The sequence below is a fragment of the Aphidius gifuensis genome, linkage group LG5 (genome assembly GCF_014905175.1).
Source record: "Aphidius gifuensis isolate YNYX2018 linkage group LG5, ASM1490517v1, whole genome shotgun sequence".
Classification (NCBI taxonomy): Eukaryota; Metazoa; Arthropoda; class Insecta; order Hymenoptera; family Braconidae; genus Aphidius; species Aphidius gifuensis.
This window is the reverse complement of record NC_057792.1, coordinates 16,165,355-16,191,555: the sequence shown is the minus strand read 5'-3', so window position 1 is coordinate 16,191,555 and position 26,201 is coordinate 16,165,355. Positions and strand designations below refer to the sequence as shown.

The 26,201-nt window shown below is 23.3% G+C and overlaps 4 protein-coding genes across 14 annotated transcripts in view; 3 read left to right on the top strand and 1 right to left on the bottom strand.

Moving 5' to 3' along the window:
* LOC122857899 (Down syndrome cell adhesion molecule-like protein Dscam2) overlaps positions 1-19,653 on the bottom strand; it is a 125,517-nt gene extending 105,864 nt beyond the window's left edge. For all 4 annotated transcript variants that reach the window (XM_044160373.1, XM_044160370.1, XM_044160374.1 and 1 more), the window contains exons 1-2: positions 19,549-19,653; positions 19,257-19,456 (exon numbers count right to left, since the gene is read on the bottom strand). The gene's annotated coding sequence lies outside the window, so the exon portion shown is untranslated. The remainder of the gene's footprint in view (positions 1-19,256; positions 19,457-19,548) is intronic.
* Positions 8,480-17,240, top strand: LOC122857901 (solute carrier family 41 member 1-like). 8 transcript variants are annotated; one of them, XM_044160380.1, is made up of 10 exons: positions 8,480-8,587; positions 13,433-13,552; positions 13,808-13,897; positions 14,225-14,483; positions 14,919-15,133; positions 15,362-15,686; positions 15,907-16,204; positions 16,278-16,483; positions 16,547-16,695; positions 16,771-17,053. In XM_044160380.1, the coding sequence occupies exons 4-10, from the start codon at positions 14,276-14,278 to the stop codon at positions 16,954-16,956; spliced, it is 1,587 nt and encodes a 528-aa protein (XP_044016315.1). In that variant the 5' UTR covers positions 8,480-8,587; positions 13,433-13,552; positions 13,808-13,897; positions 14,225-14,275; the 3' UTR covers positions 16,957-17,053. The 8 variants fall into 8 exon arrangements, with proteins under 8 accessions (XP_044016315.1, XP_044016317.1, XP_044016318.1 ...); XM_044160382.1 differs by lacking the exon at positions 8,480-8,587 and adding an exon at positions 8,916-9,279 and having other exon boundaries at positions 14,222-14,483; positions 16,771-17,240; XM_044160383.1 differs by lacking the exon at positions 8,480-8,587 and adding an exon at positions 8,916-9,279 and having other exon boundaries at positions 16,771-17,236.
* LOC122857903 (replication protein A 32 kDa subunit-like) lies at positions 17,307-18,490 on the top strand. Its single transcript, XM_044160385.1, has 2 exons — positions 17,307-17,792; positions 17,878-18,490. Exons 1-2 carry the CDS (start codon positions 17,525-17,527, stop codon positions 18,321-18,323), a joined length of 714 nt encoding a protein of 237 aa, XP_044016320.1. The 5' UTR covers positions 17,307-17,524; the 3' UTR covers positions 18,324-18,490.
* Positions 19,654-19,822: 169 nt separating the features above from the next.
* LOC122857900 (FYVE, RhoGEF and PH domain-containing protein 4-like) lies at positions 19,823-24,337 on the top strand. The gene is made up of 3 exons (XM_044160375.1): positions 19,823-20,203; positions 20,997-21,486; positions 21,602-24,337. Exons 2-3 carry the CDS (start codon positions 21,044-21,046, stop codon positions 23,523-23,525), a joined length of 2,367 nt encoding a protein of 788 aa, XP_044016310.1. The 5' UTR covers positions 19,823-20,203; positions 20,997-21,043; the 3' UTR covers positions 23,526-24,337.
* Positions 24,338-26,201: the final 1,864 nt, after the last annotated feature.

The following is a 26,201-nucleotide window of genomic DNA, read 5'->3' as shown; positions in this document are numbered from 1 at the left end:
AAAGAAGATGCAAATCAACCGGTATTTTAAAAAGGCCTAAAATTTCTCCTCTAAAATACAGTGTAACTGCATTATCAAAAATAAATTTCTCTATTAATATATAGTATTAGAAAAAAAAAAAAATAATATATATTATTTTTTTTTGCAAATTTCATGGAACATAAATATAACCAATAATCATCTAAAAAAAGAAAGAAAAAATTATTGCAAATACTCGCAACAATGTTCACAATGTGTTATTTATTGAAAAAAAAAAATAAAAAAAATGACAGATGAGTCGGTTTGTTTGCACGATATAAATATTCTAGTGGCACGCGGTTTATTAGAAAGTCAGCAGCTGTGCTTGCAATGACCATTCGAATTATTATTTTCATCCGGGCATATATTTATTATTTTTTTTTATTTATTTTTAATATTTTATATTTTGAAAAAAATATATACAGCCGGCCTAGACTATCCCAACAAGAATGAATACTTTTAAAAGGGTCAAAAAAAAAAAAAAAAATGAAAGAGAGTAGTGAAATGGTGAAAGGTGCGGATTAAGCACTTGCATGATAGTTAAACCATTTATTTTTATATAATGGTCAAGAGTGAGAGAAAGACATGATCATAATGTGACAATAAAATGTGGGTGTTTTTTTAAAAAAAATAGTACACGACATATTTCCGCCCGGATGCACCCGCCCACCCCATCAACTGCATTCCAAAATATCCCTTTTCATATGCATCGCAACAAAAAAAAAAAGAAAATACAAATACTCAGCAACAATGAAACAGAAATGAAAAAAAAAAAAAAGAAATATTAAAACTATCCTTTTCTATACTTGTATGCTTTTTTTTTTTTTTTAATTTTTGTCTGTTGGCCCATCCTTGGTCACGCTCGGTCAAATCAAGTCACGCGATTCTCTTAAATATATATTTTTAATATTTAATTTTTAACATTTTATATTATTTAAATTCTCCTTTTCATTTTTTTTTTTTATTTTTAATACCACGCAATATCAATATAGCTTTCTTTTTATCAAAATATTTTCTATTATAATTTAATATCAGATATAGTTTCTAATCTATTCAATTTTTTATTTATTTATCAAAAAAAAATAGCCGAGAGTTTTTATGTATAACATCCCTTGGGTGAAATGTAGACGGGTCCATTGTCTAAAAAGCCATAAAAATTTCGTTCCCTATTATCATCATCATCATCATCATCATCATCATCGGAGAATTTTTTCTCCTCCCTTTACCACCCAAAAATCCATAACCTCATCACCTCCTTCCCCATTGTCCCTTCTTATAAACCAAACGATCAAACTCCCTCTAAATATTTTATTTATATTATATATGAATCCTAGAAAGTAACACGAGACGGGTACACGCGTGAATCATTCGTCACGGGGGTCGGTAAATAGTTTCCAAAAATTCGAATGAATTAGTATGCGTTCGCGCATGCATTAACATATATTTTAGGGGAGGAAATTGATCGGCCATTGCAGTTTGTACAAAGGGAGACTTTTTGAACGTCCAAAAAAGAAAGAAATAAACAAAAAAATCAGAAATAGAAAATATATCTTCTCAAAAAATATATATAATAGGGGAAAAATGAATTTTTTTTTTTTTCAAAAAACCATTTTATATGTACAGTGATGAAAAATATCTGCATCTGGACTCGCCCTTTTTTTTTTTTTTTTCATTTTTTTCTTTTGCATTTTTTTGGGGTGGCAATGCGTGAGGTCAGGCGTCGTGACCTTGGTCGTCCAGTATGAAAGGGGGTGGAAGGGTGGGCTTTTTGGATTTTTATGAAAAAAAAAAATATATATATGGACCCTCGAAAATGATGCCCCATTGTTGACGTTATACTACGATGACAAAAAAGAGGAAAAAAAAAAAATACAATGAACATGCAAAAATGACATCAAATGCAAATGGTCATAACTATTTTTCATTGTTTTCGGGCAATAACGTATCTTTTGTCATATAATGGTTTATCGAATTTTCAAAAAAAAGAGAATAAAAAAAAATAAATAAATAATGAAAAAAATGTATGAATTATATATATGCGATATTATATTTGTGTGTTGGGAATAATTTATAAATAGAAACGTGTGGATTTTAATTGTTAATAGGAATAAGAGAGAGAGAGAGAGAGAGAAAGAGAGATAAAAAAAAAAAATAGAAACGAATGCATATGAGACATTGTCAGTGTGATTTTTCTCGCAAGCAATTCGTTTGTCGCCCTTGTGATTTTTATCGCAATTTTGACGCACGATTAATCATAAATGATATACATTTCGAACTCGATGCTTCATTTGATTATTTATTTATTTTTTTTCTTCTCATATTAATAATAATGATAATTCATGCAAAAAAAAAAAAACGATAAAACCTGCTAGTCATTGCCTTGGTAAAATTAATAAATGAGCGCAAAATCAAATTTTTAATAAAATATTAGTCAAAGAGAACTAAAAAATATATAATATTAATTTATAATTGATAAATTTTTTAAATATTAGGATAATAATAAATTGAGATGAAAAAAAAAAAAGTTTTTCATCGAATTGATGAATAAAAATATTTAAAAAAATAGAGCCGGGTGTTGAATTTTGTAACATATAATTTAGTGTTAATTATAAGTCTGATTACGTGTGTAATATAAAAACTGAAAACTTGAGTTTTTAAAAAATTCATAATTAAAAAAAAAATGAAATTAAAATTTCTATTTTTTTTTAAAAAAACAATGACATTGTCTAGTCATTTTTTGCACAAATTTTTTTTTTGAAATAATATCTAGTCAGGTTATTATTATTTTTATTATGTAAAAAAAAAATTAATTATTAATTTTATTATTTTTATTATGATTTTTTATTTGTCAATAAAATTAATATGTATAATTTAATAGATGTTTTTTTTATTATTTCCTTATTGTATATTTTTTATTTTATTTATTACTTTTTAAAATTTTTTTTTTGTTATTATATTTTTCAATTTTTCATTTATTGTGTTTGTTTTTGATTTGCGTGATTTCATTCAAAATAATTGGGTGGATTAAATTTCAGTTTGTAGTTGAATTCTGGTATTTTATTACCGCAAACATTCTCTTCGCCCACAATAAACCCCTCGCGAACCCTAAAGTCCATTTTTCGATTTTAAACTGGCAAGTTTATTGGGAGGGTGGCTCTTTCAACGGTTTGTTTGTTTCATATTATTTTATATATATTTTTTTTTTTTTTGTGTCGACACAAACACCCCTCGGGTCTTGATGTTGAACAAATGAGCCTACAAACAACTTTAAAGCGATAAAAATTGTGTTTTTTTTTTTGCAAAGCGTGCCTAGTATTTTTTATCCGTGAAAATTGATCCCCCGGGGAAACGGGTGTTTTCAAGTGAGCCACGACCAAAAAAATACTCATTACATTTCATTTTGTCACTCAAGTATCAAATTTATATATAATATTTTTTTTAAATATATATATCCTAAACAAATAAATTCTCCAAAGTAACTTGAATTATAAAAAAAGATTTTTTATTTTATTTTATAATGAGTGACAAGATAATGAGTGATATCGCGTGTATACAAAAATAGCCCAACATTTCCCTCCCAATAATGAAAAAGAATCGTATCAAACTCTGAGAGAATCAAGGAGAGAGAAAGAGAGAGAGATTAAAAAAATATAAATAAAAAAAGGGAGGAGTTTGAAAAGTTAATAATTCGCGAGGTTGAATTTCTTGAATCGATTTATCGCAAGTCGCATTTCATTATTGTGGTCTTGGAAAAGTTTGTAAAGGATAACAGAAAAAATCTCTAAAGGATAACACAAAAATTGAGTGAAAAAAAAGAGACAAAAAATAATGATGGTAAATATGAAAAATAAGGAAAAAAAAAAGTATATTTCTTTTTTTTCATTCAAAACGAGCAAATGACGAGATTCGTTGGTGTATTACCCTTAGAATCCCCTTACCCTTGTCTCTATCATTCTTATCCAACCCCCTTTTAACAAATACAATAAGTTGAAACACGCCCACGCTGAAACACCATAGTCCATCCGCATATTCTTGTATATAAAATCAATAATATCTCTTGTGGTTTCCAAGAGTACGGAAAAATAAGGGTGTCTTCTCTCGAAAACCAGTGAAAAACTGCCATTCCATCGTATACACGCATAAACCCCAAAGTTAATACAAAAAATTAAATTAAAAAAATTAAATTATTCAATTTTTTTAAACGAAAAAAATTTATTATTATTTTTTTTTTCTTCATAACTTTATTATTTGTTTAATTAATTTTTTTTTCTTTTTATTTTTTGTCAATCATGGTGTGCAATACCTCAGGGAAAAATATACAAGTGAGAGAAAAAAAAATTTAAGAAATTTCAGAAGAGAAGGGTCTTAACTAAGTAAAAAAAAAAAAAAAAAAAAAAATCATTTCTATCCTCTCGAAGAAAGATATCGAACGGAACACACACACACCTTTCTCCCCTATAATTTTTTTTTTTTTTTATTACTCTCGATATCCACCCCTCGATCTCATCAACCCCTCCTCGCCCCCTTGAATCGCGCGCTAGTGGATTGCAATTATCGAAGCCTCTTTCTTCATGAATTTTTGTTCGTTTTCAGCTTCCTCATCGAGCAATCTTCTTGCTTAGAAACAAGCTTTATATTTTCTTTTTTTTTTCTTTAATGTTCTCATTTTGCCACCACTATATATACGATATTGTCACATTTTTTTTTTTTATCCCGAAAAAAGCCGGACCTTTTTTTGCCCGACATATATCCAGGGGTTCGAGGTCGATCTTTTCCGCCAATCCTTGTTAGGTTCTTGACTTTGGAATTTTATCTTTCGGTAATAATTTTTCTAATATATTTTTCTTTTTACTTTACTCAAACCCATTTCTCAATTTTATAAAAATTCTTTTCTACATTTTTTTTTTTATTTATACATACCTATATAAAATTAATACTTTTTCTATTTTGTTTTTCAACTATTTTTTTTTTTTCTATCAATAATTAAATAAATTTTTCATCATATTTATTCATATACAAAATTTTATAACTTTTTTGTCAATTTAATTTACAAGTAATTTGTCTTTTGGTTTGTCTCCAGGGCTAGTGTACACCCCTATTTCTTTACATGTCCACCCTGGATTTCTTTGGCTTTTTCATTCCCCCTTGACAATGTCCATGTGATCAAAGAAAAAATTGCCCCGGGCATTTCCAGGACAACGACGCAAGGGAAAACGTGCCACTTCCTTTATCGGACCTCTTTCCGCCTTCAACATATTCGCACCCTTATTTTTTTTTTTTTTATTTCTTTTACTTTTATATATATCCCTTCAATACGCGCAGAATCCACTTTTATTTTCACAATAAAAAGTAAAAATATATATAGATTAATAAAAGCAACAAAATTTTATTTATATATTTTTTTTTTGCTGAAGATAGCCGTTGATTGTTACAATAATGGGTTATACAAAATAACACCCTTTATGCAAAAAAAAAAAAAGTATAATAATAAAAATAACAGATGATACATTTTACAATATTTTTTTTTCATTTCTTTTCAAAAATTTTACGGATAAATCGTAAATTTACGATAATCAAAAAAAAAAAAAATGTCACTAGAATTAGCACCAACAAAGAATATCAAGATTGAGCGAATAAAATTAAATATAAAGGGTTGAAATTTACCCTTTTATACTTGTTATATTTTTTTTCAGATTTTGAAAATATATATAAATGACGCAAAAGAATTTATAAAAAGAAAAAAAAATATATAAAGCACGTGCCAAGGGGTTTACAGCTGACAATGTGTATTCAACACAGTAGATTTTTCATAAATTTGGAAAAATAAGTAAAAAGGGGTAAAAGATAATAAGTCGCGAGTCACGATGAAAAGCATTAAAGAGTGGAGATCAACCCTTTATTTATACAAGAGGAGAAATATTATGTGTGTGTATATGTGAATGTGTAAATGAAATTGGCAGTGTTCTCGCGGGGGTTGTAGAAAAAAAAAAAAAAAAAGGGATGATAAAATTAAAGGGGAAAAAAAGTATATATACAAAATAAAATAGAGCTAGATTCTTGATGTTTTTACCCCAAAAATTCAGCTGTACGCGATGCCAATTCTACAATTCTTGTGCAACCCCAATTTACACAATATTTTGGAAATCCTTTATAAGATTTTACCCCCTCAAATGCACCGGCTTAGCGATATATACGTAAATCTATTGTCCCAAACGCACGAAACTGAACAGATGGGTGATTTTGTCAATCACGCGTACATGAAAATTTTCAACAAAAATATACGTGATATATAAAAAAAAAAATTATATAAAATAACAAGAGTTTTCAGTGTTATATAAAATATAAAAAAAAAACAAATCCCAATTTTTTTTTTTTTTTTTTACGTAAAAAATATAAAAAAAAACATGATAATATTGAAGAAAAAAATTTGAAATTAGGGTTGAATAGTTTTGGGGGCTAGATGAATTAACGTAAATCTATAGGTGAATAGATCTGTTCTATCAGAAGAAATTATTTCACCCCCTTCGTACTTATTAATAGAAAAAAAATTCTTCTTTAACATCTGCTGATTTTATATTTTTTTTTATCAATTTAATTTGTCATTTTTTGTAATATTTTATTGCTCTTTTATTTATTTTATTTATTTGTTAGTTTTTTTTTTATTTTTTTTGGACAAATAACGCACAATTTTCACACGTATCAAATAATTATTTAAAAAAATAAAACAAAGAGATGTAAAATATTTTTTAAAAAATAATAATAAAGTTCAAAAAATATATAAATTATATTTTTTAAATAAAACTGGTTTATAATTTTCAACCTGACCAAGCATATGCCTATGCAAACAAAAAAACAAAAAATAGATAAATAAATAAAAAACATAAAATTACAATTAACTTGATGAGTCATTGTACGTAAATGTCATACATCCGTTATTTATATTAAAAAAAATTTGTATTCTACAATAAATAAAATGATGAAATTTTTTTTTTTTTAAATCAATAAAATGATAATAAATTATTCAAAAGAATAATGAAAAAAAAGTGCAAAGAATTTGATGGTTAACAAAGAAAAACCATAATTATTTATAATGAAAATTCGATAAAGAGAAAAAAATCAAAATTAGTTTTTAAGTATATCGAAAATTGTATCTTATATCCAAATTAATTATACAATAAATTATATATAGTGATAAGAGAGTTTATGTATTTCAATATGAAAAATTCAATGCGAGTTTTACTATTCAGGGTCTCAAAAAATAAAATGAAAATAGAAATTTATTAAATTAAAAAAAAGTCATTAAAACAATAATTGTTTTAAATTAAAAAAAAAAATAAATTACAAAAAACGACTTTGAATAATTAAATGTAATTTTTTTCAGGTATTTGTGCACTAATTGAATATAAATAATAAGTTGATAAATAATAAAAAAAACAGGTGATTAAAATTACGTTGATAAACGAATTACGTAGTTTTTTTAAAAATACGTGTGTACATTAAGAGTGTGTGTACATACTGGATTTTATTATATTAAAAAAATATTATCCAAAAAAAAAAAAAAAAATATTCATGATGATAATAATAAACATTGAGATTAATTAATAATTAAGTACCTTTCCTATCGAAAATGTACATACATAATAAAAATGAAAAACATAATGCAAATAGTTTTTTTTTTGTTTTAAAAAATGTTAATTTCCATTTGAAAAAAAAAAAAATAAATTGCAATGGATAACTGTGATTTTTATTTACCACAAAAAAATCAAATTCGCAAAATTATTATTTATAACAATTTAAAATAATTAATATTTAATTTTCATGTTAATATATAATTCATAAATTGATAAATAAAAATTTATATAAGTAAAAAAAAAAAAGGAGTAAAGAGGAGGCAAACGAAAATCAAAAAATTGAAAATCAAAATTAGTTTTAAATACTTTAAGGACCTGAAAATTAATTGGCTAATTAATGATAAATTTTAAATGAAAAATAAAATGATAATAATACTTTTGAATAATGTTAGATGATAATAATAATTCAATGTATTTAAATATTAATTTTTTTTTAAATTCCAACAATTTTACAATAAATTATTGACAATTTTTTTTTTTATATATAATTTTGTGTTACTAATTTGTATGTATACAACGAATTTAAAAAAAAGCTGTATTTAATAAAAAAAAAATGATTTAAAATAATTAATTGTGTTTATTTTTATTTTCTATATAATTTATTGTTTAAAAAAATTTTTTATTTATTTATTAAACAATGTTGCATGAGTACAAACTGTTATCACAAATTCATATATATTTTTTATCCAAGTATTTTTCTTTTGAAGATACGTGATGATATTACAACAAGGAAAAAAAAATGTGATAAATATTTTATTTACTTAAATAATCATTTTTACAATCGGTAAATAATTTATCCAAGAAATAAAATTTATTTATCTGTTTTTCATCTAATACTTCACGTGTCCACCGGATATCAACACTCATCAAATTTCTCATAATTATTTACAATATAATTATCAGAAAAAAAGCTAGTAATTGTTTTTTTTAATCTATCGGTGAGTTATGAAATTTAATTAATATTTATTCAAACACTATTTCAATGTTAAATAATTATATTTAATTCTTTAATTTATTGTTATCATGTGTGTAAATATTTGTTGATGTATAAAATCTACAAATATTAGTTACAAATGAAAAATAATTTAAAAAAAAACAACATAATTTTTTTAATCATCTGTGTTTCATTAAATACATTTACACTTGTATTTGTTAAGTAAATAATTCTTTGTAATATTAAAATCACGTGTGATAAAATAATTAATGTTTAAAGTGAGTAAATAAACTGGGAAATTATAACTTTGTTATCGAAAGTTTCTGCTCGTCATATGAGCAGTATTGTTCATCGAGTTCAGTCGACAATAATTGTCCAGTTTTAATAACTTTTCATTAATCAAATTGTACAAAAAATTTAATAATTTTTAATAATTGATAATTGACTCGTAAACAAATAAATAAATAAAAATAAAAATTCAATAGTAAACAAAATTTGCAACAATTATATTAACAAAACAAAAAAAATTAACAACAATTAATAACAATTAAACAATTTCTTTTATTCAATTAAACTCATTCATTGCATATTTATTTATTTATTTATTTATTTTATTATTTAAAACGCAGTGAGTGCGTAAATTAAAAAAAAATAAAACAAAAAAAAAAAGATTATATTTTTCTACTTAATAAAGAGGTAAGTTAATGTATTTAATAAATAAATAATTTTATTATTTCATTTCATTTTTAAACTGATTAAAAATTTTTTTAAATTCATCTGAATAAATATTTTTTTTATATTCAAGAAATTTATTAAAGTAATTGATTAAATTTTGATCAGTTTGATATTTATTTCCGAGCAATATCAAAGTGTTGTTATTTAATTTTTTTTAACACAAAAAAAACCTTCAAATTTTTGACGTTTTTTCTTGACACAATTGTGTATATATATCTACTGTCAAATAAATAAAATTTATAAGCTGTTGTATTTAAAATCAATGGTGAAATTTTATTGCTCGCTGGACAGCATTATTTTCGAGAAGAAAAATACTTGTTTAATAAATCTGTGAGTAGCTTATTTCAATTCAAGTTAATATAATAAAATAATTAATTTTCTTTGTTTTTATTTACCCGGAAAATTCGCCTGAATTTTTCAAAGCTATCACTTGTGTTGGTAAATAATTTATTAATGTATGTCAAAGTGTTCTTGAATTTAAAACTCGCGCCATATCTCAAACGAAGGTTAATCACCAATTAAATTTTTATATCCACAAATTAATTAAAATCAGTAAAAATTTTAAATATTATTTTTGAAAAAATATTACTCAATAATAATCAGTATAATTTAAATATTATTAATTATCAAATATTTGTCATTTTTATGTCAATGTGATAAAAATAATTAATCATTATTATCTTTTAAATCTTGAGGATACAATTTCTTATCAAAACTTGACAGCTCGTAGTCTCTTATTTTTTTTTTTTAACAACAACAGTATTAACAATAAAAAAAAAAATAAAAAAAAATACTTTAATATCCCGTCATTGTTTTATCATTAATTTAACAAAAAAAATAAGAAATAAAAAATACAACTGAAAAATCTACGTTCTTCCGAAAATTAATAATAAATCCAACAGTAAAAAAAAAAAAATAAAAGTCTACAATCATCTTTGTCATTTAAATTATACACTTGTAGATATATCACCAAACTTGGTTTATCAATTGACTATATATCTAACATAACATCATGTAATTTCCTACACGCAATTTCCTTTTTTATCCGGAAAATAATCAAAAGAAAATTGAATTGTTAAAAACGAAAAGAAATAATATATATTTCCACAGGAAAAAAATAATTTAAATACTATATAAATAAGGAAAAAAAAAGTACATTCTTTTTCTTTGTTTTTTAACAATAAAAGATAATAATATTTTTATGATAAATATTTTTTGAATATTAACTAAGTTAAATTTTTATCTTGAGAATTTTTTTTTTTTTCAATTTATTTTCTCATGATTTTATCAAATGGTTTTCAATTTACATTTACAATATCAATTTTTCATCTGCATAAAGATCAAAATATAAATACTTATCAAATAAAATATCCCCCCACTATCAGAGATATCATATCGCACGTGTCTCCTCGATCTCCTCTCACGTCATTTCAGTATTGCATAGCATGTGCTTCTCGCTCTTCACTTTGCTATATATATTACTCGACAAAAAGTCATTATATTTTTTTTATATATATATTTTTATTTTCCTACATAAAACAGCCAAGTGTAGACGTGTCCAACAAACGGTCAATTTATTGTTCGTTTATTAATTTCTAGTCAATTGTCTTGGTACTTTTTTTTTATCTTAAAAAATATTAAAAATATTGTAAAATAATTATAATTTTTATTGTTTTTCATTCAATTATTTTTACGTTGAAATAATTTAAATATATATGCTTCCTAATGATTATAATGTGAGCAAGAAAATAATAAACATTTTTTTTTTTTTTAAAAAAACTTGTGTGATTTTTGATAAATAAAAGGAAAATTTTATTATTTAATAAAATTGACAGTTTGTTTTACACATTGGAATTAATTGAGCCGTATTTTAAAAGACAGTAAGTTTATTTATTTAAATGACTTTTAAAAAAAATATATATAAAAAATCATTGTAAAAATTAATTCAAAAATTTGACATGGAAATAGAGAAATTATTTTTCTTTTGTATTAATTATTTATTTGAGAGAATAAAATTGAATTCAATATTTATTTTATTATCGAAAAATATATTAGAAAAATTAATTGAGATAAATTAAATTTTGCTAAAAAAAAACAAAGAAAATTTAATGAATATTATTTTGCTGGATAAACGTAATTTAATATATGTTGTGTCTCAATATAAATAAGATGATATGATGATACGAATTTGATTTCTACTTTTTGTATATTTTTTTCATTTTTAAAGTGTTATCGTGACACGTGTATTCTTGGATGACCCTTGGTGTCTGTCTGACGTAAATGATTTTTTTATTTTTCTAAATACCCCGGTGTCTAATTTCAAGTGTATAATATTAATATCATATTTTACAGTCGAATAAAGTCTAGACAATATAATTATAGAATTATCAAAAGTCAATGCAGCTGTATTTTTTATTTACTAAAAATCCCAGGTGAAAATTAGTGTGGATTTTCGATCTACGACCCCGTTTCAATTTGAATATATTCTTAAAACAGTATACAAAAGAGTTTTAAGTTTAATCAAAAAGTAGATGCATCTTGATGTAATTTTTTTATAACGAAAAAATTCAACGCAAGCTTAAATGACGTGAAAATTTAAAGAAAAATACCTGACGATTTGAAAGGGTAATAAAATATAAAAAAAATCTGCAGCAACAATTAAAAAAAAAAATCTCAATATTGTTAATTTTGTAAATTTCGATAAATCAAATTTTCTTTTTCATTTTGAATAATTTAACTTAAGATTTGCATGTCAAATAAATTTTATAAAAACCCAGTAAATTTTTTTTCAACTATCAGTTTTTAATATAATTTATTTTCAATAATTATTTCAAGGTAAAATAATTTACCTCAAAGTTATTATTTTATTCAATAGAATTGCACGTTTTATTTAATTTTTTTTTCAATGCAAAATTTAATTTACATTACCAATCGCTTCTATAAATAATATATAGAAAACTGATAAGATAAATAAAATTATAAAAAAATTAATTTCTTCATTAAAATTTATATTTAAAAATAAATTTATATTTTATAAAAATGCCTCAATTAAATAAGAATAAAAAAAATATATTTATGATTATTTTTTTTTTTCAAATTGAGTTGTTAGTTGATATATATATCCAAGTTTTTTTATTGGCCTTATGAATCGCACAATGATAAGAATGATTCTTCAACATCTGTCAATGACTTACATTCACATTCCAATATCCAATCGACTAATCAAATTGATAACAAGCAGTGACAGTATTATTTTTAAAACCAATCTTTTTTTTTTTTTTTTTCTCAACAATAATCAAGAGAATAATTCTGTTAAATTTCAGTAATAATTGTTTCGATTTTCGCTATATGTGACCCAATTCCTAATCAACAAAGTTATTTTTATAAATTGAAAAATTATATTTCTCAATTCTATATTTACTATTTTTAAAAAAATTTCCCTAAGTTATTTATAAATTTAGGCCTTTTAATTAATTTCTAATAAATAAATATAGTTAAACAGCAACTAAATTATTTTTTAATTTTTATAATAATTATTACTCGTTTTAATATCTAAATTTAAAAAAGAAAAATTAATGTTTTCTTGATTTAAACTTGATAAATTATTGATAAAAAAAAAAAAAAAATTTAACATATAGTGTCATTTTTGATCGTTAAAATATGACAATCACGTGGGCGCCACAATCCACCCAATGTCTTGGACAACGTGATACCACCAGGGGCTTTTCCCGTGATGTGACAACACACATTTTTATACGTAATCTCGGAGTAACTTGAACAAATCAGTGCTATATTTTCGTTGGCATTAAAAACCAGCACAGTGTACTTTAAATTTAACTCCAAAATAAATAAATAAATAAAATATTTTAATAAATAAATACACTTTGTCGTCTGTGATCTAAAAATCCACTTATTATTAATTTAACAAAAAAAATATATCAATTAATTTTTGGAGTATTTGTGATATTGTATTTTATCAATTAAGTTTAGTAAGAAATTGTTAGTCAACATATGTACAATCATTTAGAATTATTTAAAGGGTAAAATAAAATTATTTAAATTATTATGATTCATTATAGACGATAATTTAATAAGGAAAAAAATATTTACTAAGGTCTTGCAGATTAAGACTGGCAGGAATAAGCAAAACGAAAGCGAGGTCATCGCAGGTTGACCCTGGAAGGACTTCCTCGCTGAGAAAATACCTCTGCAATCTTCACCAGTATCAACCTCGGTAAGATAAATTTAATTCCTTTTTTTTTCCTCATATCATCAGTCATCAGTATTTTAATAACAACAATTATTCAAATTATTTAATTATAAATATTAAAAATATATATATCCTGTTTTTTTTTTTTTCAATTTTATTTTTCAATTTTATTTAATACTCATGCAATTACTTGACTGATTAAAAAAAAAAATGATAAACAAATGTAATTGAATGTCTAATTATTTTATGAATAATTAAAAAAAAATAAAAATATTATAGATCCATCAAACTGTCGTCTGTCATTGGAAGATCAGACACAAGATTTCCCCAGGTTGATCCAGGCAGACTGAATCTTGTCACTCACACAAGGTAAAAATTTATTTTAATATTTAAAATTTGAAAAAAAAAATAAAATAAAATAAAAACTATTCTTATCAATTGTACTGGTAAAGTATTTTTTTTTTTTTTTTTTTTTTACATAAAAAAATTGACTGATTAAGTGATAAAAAAAGTGGGCATTGGAATTTGTAAATAGTCAAGTGAAACAACAATAATCTTATCAGTCTCGTGCCGACAGTAAACTTGAAAAAAAAATTTATATTTTAAATATATGTAAATGTCTAGTTAATAATTTCAATAAATAAAATAAAATTCTCTAATATTTATTGTATTTTTGTATTTTTTTTTTTCAAGTAGCACAGATTGCAGGGTATCACTAGACAATAGGCCCTAAAATAAATCAATGTAATGGATTCTAAAAACAATGAAAAATTGGCAAATAGTCAAGTTATTGGAGATAACAATAATCAACCGTTAAAAAATACAGTTATTATTCCAATAATTGGTATGGCATCAACAAAAAAAAAGGATGAGTTATGTTATGCTATAGAAAATGAAATTGACAATGACAAGTCCATTGTTTCCAAGGACACTGTTATTGCAATTGAAAAAAAAGGTAATTAAAACTACTCAATATTTTAAATGATTGATTTCTTTTGTTTGTTTTTTCCCTTTGATAAATATATCATAACAAAAAACAATCATCAATATATGATTTTGTTTTTTAACCAATAAAATTTGTTTATAATTAAAAATTTAAATTTTTATTTTTAAATACATGAAGTAAATAAATAATAACAATAAACAAGTGTCATTAATTCAAGTAACATGTAAATAAAATAATAAAAATTGATATAAAGTTGGTAGGGAAAATTTAATGATAACACGAATGGAATTTTTTATTATTGCAACAAGTGATAACCCCTAAAAAGTATCTCACAAATTTTTCAAGTCCAGCCAATGAAAAATAATTTAAAAAAAAAAAAAAACATGATGAAAAATAATGTTATTAGTAAACATTAAAAATAAAAAATGTATGAACCACTTTTAGGTCATGATGGTTCATTATCAAGTGGTTGTTCAATAGCAACACTATCATCAGCAACAAATTCTGATCCAGATCCAGAATCACCAGATAATTCTGATGTAAGAAATCGTAGTGTACTTAATGAAAGATGGCAACATACTGCACTACAAATATCAGTACCATTTTTAATTGCTGGAATTGGAACAATTGGTGCTGGTCTTGTTTTAGCAACAGTTGAGGTAAATATTATTTATTAATTTTCAAATAATAAAGCCAATCAATTTGAATTTATTTTTCATTATTATCAATTGGTATTTATTTATTTATTTTTTTCTTTATTTATTTGACTTGCTTACGTGACACAATGACAAAATGATTTAATCAAATTAGATAAGATTTCATCAATGATATATTTAATAAAAAATATTTTAAATTTATAAAATATTTTTAATATTTTTATTTCACAGAAATGGACAGTTTTTCAAAAAGTATCACAGCTATTTATTCTAGTTCCTTCACTATTAGGATTAAAAGGAAATTTAGATATGTGTCTTGCATCAAGATTATGTACACAAGCTAATCTTGGAAATATGGCTAGTTGTCGTGAACTAACTAAAATGATTATTGGTAATTTAGCACTTGTACAAGTACAAGCAATTGTTGCTGCAATAATTGTATCAATATTTGCAACTGGTGCACATGCTGCAATAAGTGGTGAATATTTATGGAATCATGCATTACTTGTTGTTGCATCAAGTGTATGTACAGCAACAAGTTCTTGCTTTATACTTGGTAAGTTAAAAAATAAAATAAATAAATATTATCTTGATTTGAAAGTAATTTGTTTTTATCATTTGTGATAATAATATTTATTTAACATTGAAAATATCAAAGATCATCTTTTATCAGTACCATGATAATAATCAAAATTTTATTTATAAATATTTTCATTTATTCATTTCATCATGGTTTATTTTTAATAATTATTTATGTTTTTTTTTTTTTGTTTTAGATTTGGTAATGATTGCTGTTATTATGTTGGCTTATAAATTTAAAATGAATCCTGATAATTTAGCAACACCACTTGCAGCATCATTTGGTGATGTTGTATCAATAAGTGTATTATCATTGATAGCATCAAATTTATATAATTATTTGAATGACAATGGTATATGGATAATCTATGCAATTATTAGTTTTTATTTATTAATATTACCAATTTGGATTTGGATTTGTCTCAAGAGTAAATACACAAGAAATATTTTAACATCTGGATGGGTACCAGTACTATCAGCTCTATTTATATCTGGGTAAATAAATTTTTCAAAATGCATTTTTTTATGCTAATTTATTAATAATTATTTTCCTATTATTTCAATGAAGATTGAGTGGTTTAATACTCAGTCAAGCAGTTGAAGGTCTAGCTGGTTTTGTTATATTTCAACCGATAATAAATGGCATTGGTGGAAATCTTGTTTCGGTACAAGCATCAAGAATATCAACGACACTACATCAAACATCTTTAATGGGAATTTTACCACCAAATTCAAAAATTTTTGTTTCACCATGGAAAGCACTTTTCAAAGGAGGTAAATATTTAATTTAATTTAATTTCTATTTATCAATCTAATGGAAATTATTATTTATTACAGTTCCATATGCTAAAACAGCAAGACTATTAATTGCAATGGGAATACCTGGACAAGTTGTTTTTATTTTTGTTGCTGATTATATTAAACAATCGAAATCAACTCTTCATGTTTATTTTGTTTTATGCTACATGTTGATTGCTTTTATTCAAGTATGTTATTTTATTTTTTTTCTAATTGGTATTTTATTTATAAATAAATTTTAATTATCATTTCTTTTTTTTTAGATTGTATTACTTCTTTATATTGCACATATTTTAATTCATGCAATGTGGAGGTTTAAAATTGATCCTGATAATTCAGCGATACCTTATTTAACAGCACTTGGGGATTTATCTGGTACAACGTTTCTTGGATTGGCAATATTATTTTTAAATTCAATGGGATATTCATATGATATTCCTGATGAATAGACATGATCATGAGATTTTATAAACATCAAATAGACTAAATATCAAAGCTGATATATTTTTAACTACAATCAAAATGAATTATTATAATTTTTTATTTTACATCATTTAGCTTGCTTTGATATTTTTTTATTCCAGTTACATTTTTTTTTTTTTAAACAATCCCCAATATACAGTATTGATTTTTTTTTTTTTTTTTAAATATTGTTTTAAAAAAATTGTAAATATTGAATTTTAAAATCTTAATAAATATAATTTGAAAATAAAATAAAATTTAACAATGTTAATAATATTAATTAGTCATGTTATTTGGTTGGAAAGTTATATTTATATTTTGATAACTGACACACACACACACACACCGCTTTAACAATAAATTATTAAATTATTATTATTTATTATTTTGGTGGTGCACCGTGCAGGTTAGAGCGTGTTCAGTATTAAAGCTAACTTGTTACTCCTTTTCAACAACAAATAACGTTAAAAAAATAATTCAATTTGTTGTTAATTAATCAAAAACTATTAATTGATATTATTGATTAAATATATTTTGAATAAACAATTGATAAAAATGTGGGATAGCAAAAATGATACATCAGTTACTAATGGAGCCGGTGGATTTATGGATGAATCATATTCAGTCCAAACTCCAGCAGCTGAGAATAGAAGAACAGAAAGTAATTGTATTATACCAGTTACAGTAAAACAATTGTACAAAGGTACACCTGATAAATTTACTGTTAGTGGTCATTCAGCTAAACTTGTATGTATTTATGCAGTTGTTCGTAAAATTGATATTGTTGCAACAAAAATATCATATGAAATTGATGATGAAACAGGTAACCATAATTTTGATGAATCATTTGTTAATTTTTTTTATCAATATACATCAACTAATAATAATTTTGTTTTAAATTAAAATAGGAACAATAACAGCAGTACGTTGGCTTGAAACTGAAGACAGAGATGATAGTATTCAAGTTAATAAATATGTCAGAATAATTGGAAGTCTACGTGAACAAGCTGATCTTGGTCGTTATTTTTTCATATTAAATATGGAACCAGTAAAGAAACTTGCTCATGTTTATTCACATATATTAGAAATAACAAATATGGCACTACTTGAAGAACAAGGTACAGAAAATGTAAATGATAATGAGGTCACTGATGGACTTGGTAAAGATCCTTCAATTATTTTACAAATTATTCGTAATTGTTCTGATGAAGAAAATGGTATTGAAAGAAATGATCTTGTATCAAAATTACCAAGTAATATTACTCCTGCACAAGCTGATGACATACTTGAATTTTTAACTTCTGAAGGACATATTTATACAACTTGCACTGATGATTATTTCAAAGCCACATAATTATTTATCATTTTTCTTTTTTTCTTTGAAATTTAATTGGTTTTTTTTTTTTTGTATCATAAGGGATTAAAGTGCCTTTATTACTTTTCATAATGTAACAATTTAAGTTAATTTTTCATAATTAGTCCATTAAGAATATCAAAATAAAAAATGATTTTTCATACAAAGCATTTGTTTAATTTATTTAGTTTAAAAAAAAATTATTTTACTATTGTTTCTTTGATTATTAGGGATTAATTAGCAAAATACTATTTTTTTATACCATTAAATATTTATTTAGATTAACATATTAACTTGAAATATTTTTAGATAATAAAACGAGTTGCACAAAAGAGGTACGTAGATAATAATAGTTATCTTTTTTTTTGTAATTGTCAATGATCAAACGTTGATCCAATAAATAATATATATTGTTTATTTAATTATTTATGAGTATCGAATTTAATCGAGCTTGTAAAAAAAAAAAAAAAGAAACACGTAAATATAGGTTAGTTTCTCGGTGGGCAAAAATTTATTGTTGACAAATAAAGATAACAATTAAATGCTTGCAATTGTCATTATTGTTTTTTTAATGACTCATTAGCAATATCAATCAATCAAATATTCAATGTTCATTTTTTCATTCATCTATTTATTGTCAAAATAAATTTGGGAATCCAATTTTATCAGGTGGATAAAAACAGATAAAAATTCGCAAAATTAGGGTTTAATTGCGGATACGATTTAATAATTATAATATCAAAAATAATTGTTATTAATTATTGTTAATGTTGACAACAATAACCGATATTATTATCCATTAACGAAGGAATTTTTGTGGGATAAAATGCATCACCATAACGAATTTTGATGAATAATTTTATAGTAAATTAATAAACGTGCAAAAATATTATGAATGAATGAAAATAAAATAATGAAATAATGAAACGATACCATTGATGCAGGTCAAAAAAAAGTGCAGCAATCAGGATGAATACAAGCAGAATTAAATGTGTTTTACGACTTCCAGGTCCAAGCAGATCAAAGCAGGTCCAACTTGTCCAATTTTAATTTGAATTTACCCAACACCGGCTACTTGACTTAAGCCCTAATCTCACGTCAGGAAAAATAAAATGGCTGCATTCCAAGAAAAGCTATATGAAAAAATATAAATAAACAATATTAAATAAATAATTAAATCATAATTCCCTGAACTATAATTTTTAGAAATAATTGTAAAATATACTCTAGATATGACATCAAATAGTGTCATCATAATTCATGACAATAATAAAAAAATCAACGAGTCTTCATAGTTTGTTGTCGTATATAAACAATCATTTAATAATCAAATAAATAATAAAAATATGCGAATTATTATCAAACATTTAAAAAAAATTAATAATAATTAAACTACAATCAAAAAGAAATAATATATTTTTTAACATCAAAAGGAGAGACGTCGCTTCAACCGCAACGCAGTTTAAAAATAACAACAATAATAATGATAATAATGATGCTGATGATGATAACAGTAATATGATGTTGTGTGTGTGTGGTGACACTGGTGACTGTTGAACAAGTTGGAGCAAATGTACATTAATGTTTTGGTGATATATAATTACTATTTTTGTCAATTTTTTAATTCAACTATCCAGATTTATTGTCAAGTTCATCAAACAAGTGTTAAATTATTATTTTATATTATTTATAATCACAACTAGTATTTTTTTCATACCGTTATTTGATAATAAAATTATCATATTGTTATTGTAATTATGTGTTTGTGTAATAAATTAATAATGAAAAAAAAAAGAAAATAAATTATCAACAAGATAAATAATAATACCAGTGTCAATTGTCAAATAAAAATATTTCATCAATGGGTCTGATATTTAAAGGTAAAAATAATTATGATTAATCATGTCATTAAATAATTTATATTAATAATTATTGTATTATTTATTTATTTATATTTTTAGATGAATATATTGATTATTTTTTGATAGTGGAAATTTATAAAATTATATAGATTTTAATAATAATTTATCAAGTGCCCCGCCTAGTTTTTATTATTTATATATATATTTTTTTTTTCGATTCTATTTATTGAATTATCAGGAGGTATCAGAAGCATGGATTTATCATGAGTACTTCCTGGTTTTATATTGGAGTAAATTATTATCAGTCAGCTGGCATAGCTTTTTTATTTTTTCTTTCCTTTCAAGTTAACTTGTAGTTTTTTTTTTTTTTTTTCGAATGATTATTCATTTATTTATTGTTACTTGTTAACCCTGAAGTTGTTGTTTTTTTATCCTTTTTTTTTGTCATTGATAAAACTCAATTACAACGACAATTTTAATGCATTTATAAGAATATTATTCAATGATTTAAAGGAGCTATTATAATCGCATTTTTATGATGAGTATAAAAATATATCTTGTCTTAATTTATAACTGGAACAGCTGGCTCTTCGAACGTTGTTATGACTTAATTTTTTTTTTTTTTTTTTTTTTTAACACTAAAGATGCTAATGTTGCTTGTCATCTTGTATTTTTTATTTACATTATTATCGTCAATTAAAAAAGTCATTGAATAAACATGATAATTGATGAATAAAAAATAGAAAAAAAATATATAATATTTTATTATTTTTATATTAAAAATATAATAATTTTTTTTTGTTATTTTCAGTAATTAATAGAATCAATTGAAGACAAATTTTGGTCTTGAATATCGAAATGCATAAAATGTTTGGTTCGAGAACAACAACAACATCTACCTCAAAGTTTTATACAAATTTAGAAAAAAATGATGATGATGAAAATGAAACAACAGCAACGACAACAACAACGACAACAACAACAACAACCACAACAACAATACTAGATAATTATAATAAAATTAAAAATGAACGTGATTCTGTAAGTGCAACAAGTGATGATGGTAATTCACAAGATTCAGATTCAAATTGTATTGATGATCAACAACAGAAAAAAAAAAATCAACAAGATGAACAACAAGAAAAATATACAAAACATTCCTCAATGCAGTTTACTGGTTTTCCAAGATTTAAACATTTTATTATGTCTGCATCAAGTCCAACTGATGACACTATTGTTGCTGACAATATTGTACCATCAAGAAAATCCATTGTATCACACATCGAGTACAGAAGTAACAGGTAAAAATATAAATTTATTTTTAAAAAAATTCTATTAATAATTTAAAATGAGTTGCAAAGCTTTTAAATATTTTATCAATACTTTTATGTGATTTATAAATAAAAATAATTTCAGATACTCAGTAACAACAACACAAAGTAATACATCTAGTAAATATACATCTGACTCATATGATTTGAGTGAATCTGAAAGTGATGAAGAATCAGAAGAAACACGTTCATCTGAAATAGATATATCATCAATACAAGAAGATGATGATAATGTTAAAATAATTGATAAAAATATTGATAATGATACAAAGAGACTAAAAAAACTTGAAAATATTGCAAATGAATTATTAGAGACTGAAATAAAATATGTTGAAATATTATATTTAATTGATCAAGTATTTCAATTTAGAGTTGATCAAGAAAATCGTGCACATCCAATGTTTTCACAAGAAACAGTACAAAAAATTTTTTCAAATATTAAATCAATATATAGTTTACATAATGAATTTTTATTACCAGAACTTAAAATACGTATTAATAATTGGAATAACGAGCCAAGAATTGGTGATATTATGAAATATAGAGCACCATTTTTAAAAATGTATACTGAATATGTTAAAAATTTTGATAATGCTATGAATTTAATAAGTACATTACAACAAAAAATACCAAAATTTGCAAATATTATAAATGAAATACAAAAATTAGATATATGTGGTAAATTAACATTATCACATCATATGCTATGTCCAATACAACGTTTACCAAGATATGAATTATTATTAAAAGATTATATACGTAATTTAAATATTGATAATCCAGATTATAATGATAGTAAAAAAGCATTAGAATTAGTATCAATTGCTGCAAATCATACAAATGAAGCTATGAAAAAAATTGATAAATTTAAAAAATTATTAGAAATACAAGAAAGTATTCGTCATGCAACAGACCTAGTCAGTCGTTCACGTGAACTTGTTAAAGAAGGACGTATTGTTAAAATATCAGCAAGAAGTGGTGATCATCAAGATAGATATTTATTTCTATTTAATGATATATTATTATTATGTTCAATAAGACTGATACCACCACGTACACCACCATATCGTTTACGTGCTAAATTTTATATTGAAAATTTACATGTTACAGAGGGTGATAATTTAGAAATTGCAAATACATTTTACATTAGAGATGGTAATAAAAATGTTGAATTATATACTGAATCAATTGAAGAAAAAACAGCATGGCTTGATGCTTTATTTCAAACAATTGATGATAATGTCAAGAGAAAAGCTAGCTTAAAAATAACTGATAATTATAAAAAAAATGGTATTAATAGTTTTGATGTTGATGATGATTATGATAATGTTAATTATAATAATAATAACAATAATAATAATAGTAATCGTTGTATAGTATGTGATGCAATATTTAATGTTATTAAAAGAAAACATCATTGTAGATCATGTGGTAGTACTGTATGTAATAAATGCTTAAACCAAAAAATAGAATTTGAAGTTAATAAACAAATGAAAGTTTGTCGTTTATGTTATAATGCATGGACAAAGTCATTAAATAAATCATCATCATCATCGTCATCATCAACATCTGGTCCAGTTTCAAGTTTATTATGTGTATCAGCAAATGAATCATGTGTATTATCTGGTAATTTATTATTAAAAACACAAGCAACAAAAGCATGGGAAAAAAGATGGTTTTCTTTGCATACAGATTTTGTATTATATTCATTTCGTTCAGTAAATGATACACAAGCATTAACAGCAACACCAATGCCTGGTTATACATTAACTGAAGGTGCTCAATTACCAGATGAAGATGCACTTAGTCCAAAAGATAGAATTGGCACATTTAAAATACATCATTCAAGAAAATGTTATTATCTTTATGCAACAACACCTGAAGACAAAAAAAAATGGACAAATGCATTAAAGTTAGCAATGAAAGCTGAATTACCATCTAATTTTATTGAAAATAATGATGATTATGATAAAAACAAGCCAAACGAATCTATTGATTCATTAAATTAAATTTTTATTATTATAGTAATATTAAATAATGCACAAAAAATATCATTTATTTAATAATAGCCAAATTAAACAAAAAGAATTAGAGATAAATAAATTATTAATTAATTCATTGACGATGTAAACAATATTATAAAAATAAGATTTTTAAATTATGTTGATGCTGTAATTTATTGTCAATTTTAATTATTACAACAAACTGATGACGCTTTGATAGTTTTTGTTTTTTTTTTTTTTTGTAATAATTGTTTTTATAGGATGTTTATTAATTGATTAAAATGCGATATATAAAATTTTTTATTATCGTAATTATTAATATTATAAAATGCACAAAAATAAAGAGAATAGACGTAAAATTTTTAATTGTTTATTGTTAAATTATTTGGATTACATTGATTTGAAATAATTTTTTATTTTTTTTTAAATAATTTATGTTTAATTTAATTTTATTATAAACATATTTATATTTATTTTTGCGAAAATTAATATTTCATTTTCAATTGGTGAAGAATTCATTATTTTTTTTCTTTTTCTTAATTAATAAAATTTTAACTGAGACAGTCAAATAAAAAATTTATCTGAATATAAATTTTACAGTTTATTTAGTTTGATGATAATTTTTTTTTTAATAATTTTTTTTTAATTAATACAGGCATAGCTTTAAAAATTCTTGATTAAAAAGATGAATCAATATCGCATTTGATTGCTTGTAATATACCATTATCCAATAATGTATCAAGATTTTCTATTGAAAATTGAGTACATTTATGAATTTTTATTTTTGTATAATCAATTTCATTAGTAAAATCTTTTTTTAACAATTGATTTTTATGATTTTCCAGTTCTGTTATCATTTTTTCTATTTCAGTTAAAGTTGGTCGTTTACAATCCGATAATTCATGACACTCATAATTAATATTTTTCATTATGATTTTAAATTCCTTTAATAATAAAAGTCAAAATTATATTAAAATTAAAATTAAAAGTATCATAAAAATGTATTATATCTTACTCGATCAGTTGGAATATTATTTTCTTTAAATTCTTGTAATTCTTGCTTGAAACAATTAGTCACATTATTAATTACTCCAAGATAAGCAGAATACATAACTTGATACCCATAAGTATAACAATTTTCACTTGAATTAGTTTTAAGTCCTTTAATTTTATCCAAATAATACAATGATTTATCTGTCATATTTCTTTCATAATTTTCATATAAAGAATTAAATATTGATGATAAATTTTGATGAAGTGGTTGTGTTTCATTTATAATTTGTTTAACATTTATTTTTGCATTTCTCAAACGATGATTCAGAGATAACTGTTGAATGGATTGATCATCTTGTATGTGTGATGGAATTCCATAAATTTTTTCAGATAAAGCCAAACTAATCTAAGAAATAAAAAAAATTAAAATCATCTAATAAACAATTTGCAAACAATTATTATAAAATAAAAAATTCACTAAACAATTCGAAAGTACCAATAGAATAAATGATCGTTTTAAATCCATGACTTTATTTTTTCCTTGTCACCTGTTGAATGTCGAATCGAAACAAATAAATCAGAAATATTATTTTAAATGTTAATAATAATTTTAACAAGTCAGACTGAATACTTGAAACCAAGCCCTGGAGCTTTTTTTTATACTTGGAATTTTTAATGATAAGAAACAAGTGTTAGCTCGGGCTATAAATTTTTTTATTTTTTTCTATTTGACTATCAAGTTATTTATGATAAGATGACAAATAGAGAAAAATAAAAAATAATATACGTACTGTGTGATAAAAAATTCAATAAAAACAAAATTATTGTTTGAAATATATTTATATATTTATTTTATAATCATCAAACTATATAACCTTGGTTTAAATGTTTTTTTTTTCGAAATATTTAAAAAATCAGGTGCATCAGTTTTTAAAAAAAATAATAATAATCTTTTCAATAAAAATATTTTTTATGTAGCTAAAAATTTATTTATTTATCATCAAGAAAATAAATAATATTGTAATTTTTTTTTCATTTTATTTTATTTCATTTTAATAATAATAATCATTTTTTGTATTTTATTTTTTTAAACTGTTAATTGAGCACTTTATTTAAGATTATTATAAACACAGCTCAAAGTAAAACCATGGTCTATAATCATTTTTTTATCAATTTTCTGAATTTATCTTGCATTCAATTGCTTTTAATACACCATTATCCAATAATTCATCAAGTTTTACGATTGAAAATTCAGTACATTCATCAATACTCAATTTTGTAAAACTAATTTCATCAGTAAAATCTTTTTTTAACATCTGGTCTTTTGTATTTTCCAGCTCCATTATCATCATATTTATTTCTGATAAAGGTAATTGTGGTTTACAACCCAAAAAAAATCCATCATGACACTCATAGTCAATATCTTCAATTATTTTTTTCATTTCCTTGAATAATAAAAGTAAAAATTATATTAAAATGTAATTATTATAATTACATTTGAGTATTTAAAATTATAAAAATTTATTATATCTTACTTGATCAATTGGAATATTATTTTCCTTAAATTCTTGTAATTCTTGCTTGAAACAATCAGTCACGTTATCAATTGCTTCAAGATATGCTGAATACATAACTTGATACCCATATGTGTAACAATCTTCATTTGAATTAGTTTTAAATCCTTTAATT